General features: G+C 36.1%; 1 protein-coding gene across 1 annotated transcript in view; it reads left to right on the top strand.

The window, feature by feature from the left end:
• Nucleotides 1-2,353: 2,353 nt before the first annotated feature.
• The window catches only part of LOC110455559 (SCO-spondin-like), a 32,459-nt gene continuing 24,409 nt past the window's right edge, over nt 2,354-10,403 (top strand). Inside the window, exon 1 of the mRNA XM_021505745.1 lies at nt 2,354-2,604. Within this exon, the coding sequence (XP_021361420.1) occupies nt 2,501-2,604 (104 nt within the window). The 5' untranslated portion in view covers nt 2,354-2,500. The remainder of the gene's footprint in view (nt 2,605-10,403) is intronic.

Here is a 10,403-nt window from a genome sequence, read left to right as displayed (position 1 = left end):
TCAAGTAGCCAAAGGGTTTCATGGTTTTCTGTTATATATTTCAAAAGCGATTTGTCTGAGATACGATCTAAGTCCCGATGGCGCTTGTTCTATCAGCTTTAGATATTCCCCTGCCCTTCCCAGTCGGTTACAAATAAACGAAATGCACCAAACCTTATGTCAACCATGCATTTTTAGGAAGGCGTTGCTACAACCTAATATTTTAATATCAAACAAACAAAAACAAGTATGCAGAAACATATATTTCAGAGACCAGGATTCGTTTGTCTGTAACTATTTTAGGCGTCGAATTAACTCAAAAGTCGTTTTTACATAATGTAGACCTGTCTATAGAGATCAAGCTTTTGTCAAGATCACGTGTATGTCCATAAACAACTTGTCTATAAAGATCATTTGTCCATAAAGAATACCTGTATATAAAGAGCATTTGTCCATAAAGAATACCTGTCTATAAGTAATACATGTCCATGGAAATCAACTGTCTTTAAACGTCACTTGTATGTAACTACCTACCTATACAAACACCTGTCTACAAGGATCACCTGTATGTAATGCTCACCTATCTGTAAATACGACCTGTCTATAAAAAATGTCTAAACAGAAAACGTGTCAGTAAAGGATTTTTCTATACCGTATGGTTTATATCTGTAGAGGAAGTGTACACTATAAAATAGCAGGGACCTAAAAATATGTTACAGCTATATTTGGACCTAAACTGAGGTTTTGATTGTAATTTTACACGTTTTGTGGGTTTAGATCACTTTTTGGTCAAATTGCTACCCGTAAATATTGTATATTTGACTAGAGGGTAGCATGTTTTACCGAAAATTGATGTATACCCCTAAAACGTGTAAAATTACTCTGAACACCTTAGTTTAAGTCAAAATATAGCTGTAACAAATCCCCAGGTCTCTTTGTATTAAAGCTCTTTTGTTTCGTAGAGAATATCCACGGTTTCGTATATTTATAAACGTAATACATGTACTTTGTACGTGTATATGGTACATAAATGCCGTGAATAAACTTGAATTGGGGTCAGTTCTTGAATGTACTGGAATCGGGGTCAGTGCTTAAAATTTACTGGAAAATAGTTATATTATGGTTTAGTACTTGAATTTTCGTCAATATTTCTGGAAGAGTCTGGGAATCTGAGTGAAAATGCTGGAAAAGTTCGCCCTGAAAAGTCTGTTTGAACTGTGTAATCATCTTAACAACTTACATACAATAGAGACATAGAACAAAGATAGATAAAAAAAGCATTTTCACGCCCCGAGAAATCGCCGCTATCAACGTTAAGAATCTCACGATCTGCCTCAAGGGTAGGACACTACCATCGGAATACGTAATCCGTCGGTGTGACACATTGCACACCTACATCGCCGTTACTTAAGGGTTCCCGCACCACTGCAAAATTTATAACTATATATATATTTTTAATCTTTAAAAGCTTTAATGATTCATCTTCTAATCGAAAGCCATATTTTTCCGTGGAAGCTCTGTGAAAAAGTAACAAAGATGAAATAAACAAACAAAAAAGATTCAACAAATGTCCAGAGAGTAAAAATTGCAGCAGGGTAGGCCTGTATTCAGACTCTGGACCTCCGATCATTACGTGTAAACGGTCGCTCTACCGACTGAACCACCTGCCCTGCAGTAGTTTCCTGACTCAGCCCGAATGCAGTTCTACAGTGTTTTGTCTATTGTGGGACAGGGATACTAATGCATTTTCGTTACTGCAGTACAAAGGTTTCTTTGAAATGGCATAAACGAAACCAACACGATGATAAACAACAAATGTGGATAAAAACAATAACTTTAAAGCCTATTATTGTAAAAAAAACTTTTATTTAACAATAAATGAATACATTGTGTTAATGTATTCGTATGAATGAAACGCGAGAATATCTTGTAATAAGCAATTCATGTATTTCTGAAAAGATTATAATACTGTGTTTTTTTTTAAACTGTTTTTTGCGAATCCAATATTTTGCAAATACGTCGTTTGAAAAGTAACTCTAAAATGTAAAATAAAGTGAAAAGATTAATGTCAATGTCTTTGAGGACAAATGTTTAAATGGTTATCGGGGTTATGTAAGAAGCCCGGCAATTGCAGATATTGCATATATGTAGCAGTATTGCAGTATCATAAAAGCATTTGTAATCCTGAAATGCATGTAACACTGTACACTATGACATGATATGGAGTCCAGAAATGTTATGGCTGAGTGATCACAATTCTGTTATCATCTTGATCATCTGAATTGCCTTCCAGATTCACTGACCCGTGCATATGACCTACTGTTAGATTTAAGATAACATTTCTTTCATATTTACCTATCACAGTTATAAGAAAATGGCTTTTTAAACGACACAGCTGTATGCCGTTGTATCACCAATGCAATGTTTGTTTCCTTTCTTGAGAAAGTAAAGCCATGATATTTCGAAGGTACGAATATCAGAGGCGTCTTGGAAGATTTGTTAGGATAGCTGTAGTGTTGTGATGAAAGTGTTGTGGATCTCCATTCTAGTTCTTGGTCTGTATGCTGGATATGTATATACGGAGGAGACGAACGATGAAAATGGCGATGTTAAAAACTCTCAAAGGTAAGTACTTCTTGTTCTGTAATATAATACAGACGTCCTTCGTCCGTTTTTGCAGACTACTCCCTCCAGACGCCATGCGTCCGATTTTGCAGACAACTCCAACTAGACCGAACAATTAAGTCTTTGAAACGTTATTTTGTTGTATTTAATTTCAACATTTCAGATTTTTTTTTAAAAAATTTGTCTCTATCTTTTTTTTTCTTTCCTTTTTATTTATTTATCGTATCAGATAATAAATAGATGTAACGACACCGGCATATCACATTCCAAGTTTCCATGAGTTTGTTCCACCTTTGTATATCACTTCGACTATTCTTGCCAAGGTCAATATTGTGATGTAATTTCTTCACTGTTGTTGAAAAATACATTAAAAGACTAACAAATGGCCTACCATTAACGATGACTCATGAAATAAAATTAAGATTGCCTAACAAGGATAAGAGCTCTCGCTTAGTTATTGTACGCTAAGCCATGACGTTCGCAATACTAGCTTTGATTCTGCCTATTTCGTCGCTTGATTACCTGGCTTTTATGTTTTGACCGTCTAGTATAATACCTATGTTTGGCTTGGTTTTGTTTTATTTTGTTTGACGTCCTATTTACAGCTTAGGTCATTTAAGGACGCGCCTCCATGTGTGTCATATAAGCGTGCATGTGTGTATGTTTGCAGGAGGCAGCGGGTATGTTAATGTACTTGCCTCCTTGCGGATCTGATGCCGACTCTAACGTGCTATCTCACTGAAACACCACGCCGAAGGCACCCAGCACAGCATTCCGCCCGGTGACATTATACTGACAACGGAGAAAAAGTTGCTGCTGTTACCCCCAATGCTAAACGTTAAGCAAGGAATAACAACTATCATTTTTAACGACTTTGGTATGTCCCGGCATGGGGACAGAACCAATTGCCTTCCTCGCTTTCGCTCAGAACGCTCAGAAGCGAGGAATTGCCAAGCAAAGCGCTAGGAAATAACAGGTTGTTAGAAGTTGAAAAAAAATTAAGATCCAATGTTGCAATGGGTAGAGCAGACTTTTTTTGGTCGCTTTTGGGTCCCAAAGTAGAGGGCACAAATTCCCGCATTAGTCGCCTCTTACGATACATGCAGTGAATAATAGCAGGCATATTCTTTTCCCGAACCCCGACCTGCATTCAGTCTATTGAGAACCAGTGATAAAGTAGCGCTGGTTCTATCTGTAACAAACTTGGTTAGGGCGATAGTAACAAAAGCCATCCAACAGATGTTTTTAGTTGAACATATTTTTGTTTGCATGCATAATGCAATGCACAATAGGACAAGTTGTCCCACTTCTATAAAGCCTTTTCCCATCAAACATCTTATAGCTCACGAATCTAACTTGATAATTGTGTTGAAGAATTCAACACAAGGCCTGCGAAATTTTGTCAAATATCTTAGGACTAGACCTACAACTAAAAGCTAATTCAGTGAAACAATAGAACTTCCCACTCTAACATACACCCTAGAGATGCCACAAATCATGTGAAATAGGGATCAACTTAAATGCATCAGTAATGTTTAACTTGCTTTGCTGTTGTTTTCAGATTCCTCATAGTATTATCTATCTTTGAATATTTAAGAGAGTATTTTGATTGGCTATGAGGTCGTTACTGCTATCTCTAAATACATAACTAATCATTTCTTTCCTGAATATTTTACCTGAAGTTTTTCCTGAGTGCAGCTACGCTAGTATAATCCCAGGGTCGGACTAGTAACGATTAGGAATAGTGTTCTCAGAATAGGACCGGTAAGGTGTAGGGTGCCATGTTTCAGTGTAATCATTGCTGCCAGTGTCTCTCTGTTCTTGCTATCTGGCACCAAGAGGCAGCAGCTGATGATAATGGTATTACACTTTGTATGACGTCATAAGATCACACTGAGGACATGAGATCATGCTAATGTCATCAGATCACAAAAAAGTTATAGGATCACATCAAGGTCATCAGATCATATGGTAAAGGTTATCATGTAACATAAAGATCATGAGGTCAAATTGACCTGAAGAACATAAGGTCTAATTGAGGTAATCAAATCCATTTACACCAATTAAAATATTCAAAGTACATAACTGACTGTTTACGACATGGAAACAAACGTGGACAGGCTAATCGGCCTCATTTCTCGAACCTTTTTTTTCAAACTCCTAAGCGGCGCGAAGCGCCGCAAGGGTTTATATGTAAACATTTTGTCTACTTCCGGTTCTTCCCCGTGCGTGAAAGCCTTTTGGGTAATTGAGGCCGCTTCCTATCTACAAAAATATGATAGTAAACCTCTGCGATATCCGAACTTATTACATTTTACAAGTGAAATATCATGAAATCTCTATTTGATAAAAACATTTTTGCAATGGGGTAAGCATACACGAAATAGAATATCTTCACACGTGAAGAAATTCCCCTTAATATTGTCCAGTCAAAACGGTATATTTTATTCACTATGTAGGATTTCAGTTTCAAGTTTATATGAATCGACGGCAGATAAGTGGTTGTGTAGTTCCATCTTTGCAACATACATTATGTTTTTTACATAAATACACAATTTTGTTTAGAAATCTTACCAATCTTCCCTTGAGAAACTCATTCAAAATGGCGCTCTATATAGTTGTCAAGTGTGACGTTATTAGAACCTGGCGTCAAAAATAACGCTACAAATTCCTGCGCTTTTCTGATGTGGCAATAGTTGAGTACGCACGATATGAAGAAAATATAATAAATAGAAAATATAAAAGTTTCCCGTTTTATAATATATACTATTCTAGTATGGCCCTTTCCTGATGGAACTGTTCACTTATAGTGTCGTCTGGGGAGGTATAGTGCCCGAGCCGTGAGGCGAGGGCACTTTACCTACCCAGACGACACTATAAGATAACTGTTACCGAGGGAAAGGGTCATAATAGATTTAGTACATCCCATGACTGTCATTCTCTCCACATGATTGTCCTTGAAAATACCGCCGAAAACCTTGCCTGACGGCAATAAGAGATCTTTTTGAGTAGATCTCTCCTTTTTTATTGCGTATATTGGCAAAGAAATCCACCAAAACTTTCCTTTTTTCTAGGAACGCTGGCGAGCGCGTTTCGATCCCAATTTCTTCGAGAAAAAGGAGAACATCAAGAAATCCTCGGTCAAGGATGAGGATATCTTCCTGTTTCACCCATTCAGATATACCATCTGTATTTGTCTAAAACATGTGCTGTGTTATTGCCGCGTCATTGTTTCTACCGTTAGCGAAGTAAGGACCGAGAACACTTACTATGTAGCCATATGTTGTCGTGACCATCATGGGTTTTATCAAGGCGGTACTTATGCATAGAGAAACATTTCCTTTGAAAACTGTGCTTACTGCTTTTTTGTATGTATAAATATGTTCTATCCACGATGAGAATGACTGAATCTGAGATGATGTTGGAAAATAATTGAACGGCTAAATCGGTTGTATGGATTTTAAGGATGTCTGATCCAACGATATGTTGAAATTCTAGGTGCGATGGTACGAAATCCTTTTTCAAAGCCTTCTTTGCTGCTGCGATGTAATGAGCTAACTTCCGCCTGCTGCTGATTCCACATAATGTTGCAATTACCCTAAAGTTAAAGAAACGTGTCAACATCAGGATGATTTAACCCAGATTGATACATAAACATTTGGTTAAAATAGGAAGTGTACAATATGATTCGGTATAGTACATGTACATGAACCGATATTTTTATACATTACTTCAGGTTGGTAAGTAGTGATTAGCGTATGCACACAAAGGAGTAAAATGTGGTTGAGTTTTCCACACAATCGATGTCGATTCGGCTACGTTGTAAGCGTATGTACAATAATATGTTGTATTGTGTAATTGATCATCTGTCATATTCATGTTGTCAAAATCAATTTCGTGTGTGTTTACCGCAACATTACCGAGTCCCGTAAGAAGAACGGTTAAATCATCTGTGGTCATCTTTGAATTAGATTCCAATGCCGTCATATCTACTGTTACCCCTTGTTTCAGTATTTGGCAATGTAGGTGTGACTTGCAGCATCGTGTTCCCTGGGAAATCAAAACACCATGACTGACAAAGACCTGCAAACTTGCCTCTGATGGAACATTTGTCACACACATCTTGATTTGGTTCTTCCAGCACCTTGGAATGGCAAATAACATATGATGTTGGAACGGGATGCCTTACATGTGTATTGCACTCCTTATTTTGTGTTGCAGTCTTCCCGCATTTCTAGCAAATGAGTCTGTCCTCGCTGATAAGTTTTCCCGCATTTTCGGTAAAATATTTCCGATAACAATAGTTCATTTTTCTTGCTTGGCCTTTTTTTTTATTCTGACTCAACAAATCCCACATATTTGGTATTTCGGCATTATTTGTTGGTGTTTGAGCACTAGATATAAATAGTTTGCCAGTTGGAGGGTCAAACAGTTCATAAATTTCATCAAAAATAGTGTTTTACCTTCAAAGCGTAGCTGTACTGTATACGTGTACAGGGATTTGTTGACATGCTTCGATAGAAGTATGTCGCACTAAATAGTAACGAAATTATTACTTACAAAACTAATAAATCAATAGGCATGTTATTAAAACGTAAACAAAATATTCCATCGATCTGAAAAACAAAATATTGCTTTATTAAGGAAAATGATCACATGCCGAAATATTTAAAAAAAAAAAAAAAAAAAAAATGAGGGAGGATTCGAACCTGCACCGTTTATCTTTTAGTCACAAGTAAACTACGTTAAAAACTCGGCTACATAGAACATATAGATATTGACTTTTAACATATTTTATTAACCAGAATTGGAAAATAGGATTTGCAGAAGTTATTACAACTTCTGAAGCCATCTCCTTACAACAATAATTCAAAACAACAGATGATGATATAGACTGTCAATTACAATTCATAGTAGTATGAAGCGATTTTTAAAGTAACACATACACATACAAACAAACAAAAACAAAAACATATTTAAAAGTCAAGTTCATAATCGAAACATGTTAAAATCTTCCACTGGATCTAATAAAAGTTTGCACTTGTTTGAATATATCACAATTTGTATCCAAAGCCAGATTTTCATTTCCAGACAGTAATAATCTCAACGTTAAATGTACATTTAAATTATTTATATGATCAAAAAGTACAGTACGAGCATTTGTATAAGGTTGACATTCAAAGAAGAAGTGATAGGCATTTTCGCAATGGTAGCCACAAATTAAACAATTTGAGTCTTGGACCACGTTTGCACGGTATAGATCATGTTTGAGAGGACTGCATTCGTGTCTTAGTCTAGTATGGAGAATGTTTAGTTTTCTGTCACCACGTAGGTAATGAGGGGGTACTGTATATGGTATGCTGGGGACTAGAGCTGATTTGAAAGATGAGAAAGACATGGACCTAATATTATAGTCTAGAGTATTCCACATTTTCAATGAAGAAGGCAAGAAGGATCAACTAGTAGTAGAGAGTCTGAAATTGTGAATTTTGTAGTTATCATTACTTCTAAGAGCATGTCGGGTTTCTCCTACCTTAGTGGGAAGTAGATTTGTTAGGTAGTTTGGGGTTTGATGCCTATCTATTTTGTAGATTAACTGAAGTTTTCGTCTTCTTCTTCTATCCGAAAGTAATTCAAGACCAGTTTCTGTATATAATGATTCATTTCTAGCATATGACGGTAAACCTGTAATTATTCTAGCTACTTCACGTTGAGCCCTCTCTAACTTTTCAGAATCGACCAGAGTACAACCATCCCAAACCTCACATGCAAATTCTAAAACTGGTAATATATAAGTTTTGAAAATTCTTAAGAGAGCATCCCGCTTCAACATATATTTGAGTTTTCGCAAAATATCTATTTTTTTTTATTACCGATTTATTGATATCACTTACATGATCTGACCATTTTGCATCTGAATTGAATGTAACTCCAAGGTGCCTATGCATACTGTTAAAATTCAAAATATTTCCTTCAAAATTCAGTTCAAGATCTTCATCTATATCATTTGAATTTGATATGAAAATAACTTTCGTCTTATTTGGATTAAAAGTAACAAGCCAAGTGTTAGCCCACCTATTCAAAGCTCCCAGGTCCCTATTCAAAACTGTTTGTTTATCTAGACAAGAAGATGAAGAGCTTTTTAAAAACGTATCATCAGCAAAAAGACGTGTTGTAGATTCTAGTACTTCGGCGATATCATTTATTTAAATTAAGAAAAACAATGGTCCAAGAATTGAACCCTGAGGAACTCCAGCACATATCAAACCAGCATCAGAAGAAGAATTATTTATAAACACTTTCTGTTGTCTGCTGCTTAAGTAGTTTTCGATCCAAGAAAGGAAATTTCCTGAGATACCATATGATTTTAACTTGACTAATAAACCATAATGCCAGACTATGTCAAAAGCTTTTGAGATGTCAAAGAAAACTAAACAAGTATGCTTTTTTTCTTCTAGATCAAGACAAATATTATGATATAATTCGATTAATTGATACACAGCTGAGTGGCCAGGCATAAATCCTGATTGGTACTGATAAAATAGAGAATTTTCAAAAAAATAATTATGCAAGTACTTAAAGACAACCCTTTGAAATGTTTTACCAACCATGGACAAAAGAGAAATCGGTCTAGAAGGAGAATGCCTATCACCCTTCTTAAAAAGCGGCATGACTTTAGCAAATTTCCAAATATCAGGATAAATACAATTAGATAACGATAAGTTAAAAAGAAGATCAAGTGGTGACATACAGGTTTTGCAGTGTACTTCAACTTCCCTGAATTTCCCATCAATCTCTTGAACAGTCTCCAATAGTTTTTAGGATCAGATGATTAATAAAAATCAATAGGATTTCCAACATTTTCATAGAAGGATTTTCGAGCATGCTTTTCATGTTATTAACTTTGTTTCGCTGTTTTTTGAATTTAGATATATCCCGTGGATGCTTAGAATGTTTGGCTGTTTTTCGTAATCTATCGCGAAGTCTCATTTTTTTTCTCAGGTCTGAATTCATCCATGGCGTATCGTTAGGTCTTATAGTACCTTCTTTATGTGGTATTGTTCTACAAGCAAAATCAAGAAAAACCTCAGTAAAGCGTTCGCTAGCCGAATCAACAGAGTTACATGTAGCAAAAAGAGTATTCCAGTCATATTCCTCGATAAGGTGATTAAATAATGCATAGTCACCCCTTTTATATAACCAAATTTTTCGTTTGTAGACGGGTTTAATAAATAACGGGTCAGAAATATATGCGACACAACCTTCGTGGTCAGTAAAGGAGTTTTCGGTAGCTATGACGTAGGAGTCGGTGCAAGACAAAGATTCTGACACTAAATATGGATCAAGTAAACTAGACCTGGTGTTCATTTATTATATTTGTAAAATTAAAAGTATTAATAATGTCAGCAAAAGCATGATTCTGGGACATGGTTAATATGTCAACATTGAGGACTCCTATCAAAATAATAATTCTCGATAATTCTACAGCATCGTTTATTGAAGCCCGAAGATTATCCCAAAATTGATTATTGTGATAAGCAGAACGGTATGCTGTCCCGATTATTAGACATTTGTCAGGAAGAAATACCTGAAACCATAATACTTCGGTGTCGAGGCCTTCGAGGTCAACCAGCCTACTAGCTTTTAAAGCCTCATTTACATATACTAAAATACCCCCGCCCGCAAAATTTCTATCGAGTCTAAAAGGAGAGTGGAAGCCTTCTATCAATAACTCACCTATGGGGACCTCAACATCAAGATGCGTTTCGGTGAGACAAATTATATCATATTCACCTGCA

Source organism: Mizuhopecten yessoensis, unplaced genomic scaffold (assembly GCF_002113885.1).
Source record: "Mizuhopecten yessoensis strain PY_sf001 unplaced genomic scaffold, ASM211388v2 scaffold923, whole genome shotgun sequence".
Taxonomy (NCBI): Eukaryota; Metazoa; Mollusca; class Bivalvia; order Pectinida; family Pectinidae; genus Mizuhopecten; species Mizuhopecten yessoensis.
The sequence above is the reverse complement of the archived record's forward strand: the minus strand, read 5'-3'. Positions and strand labels throughout refer to the sequence as shown.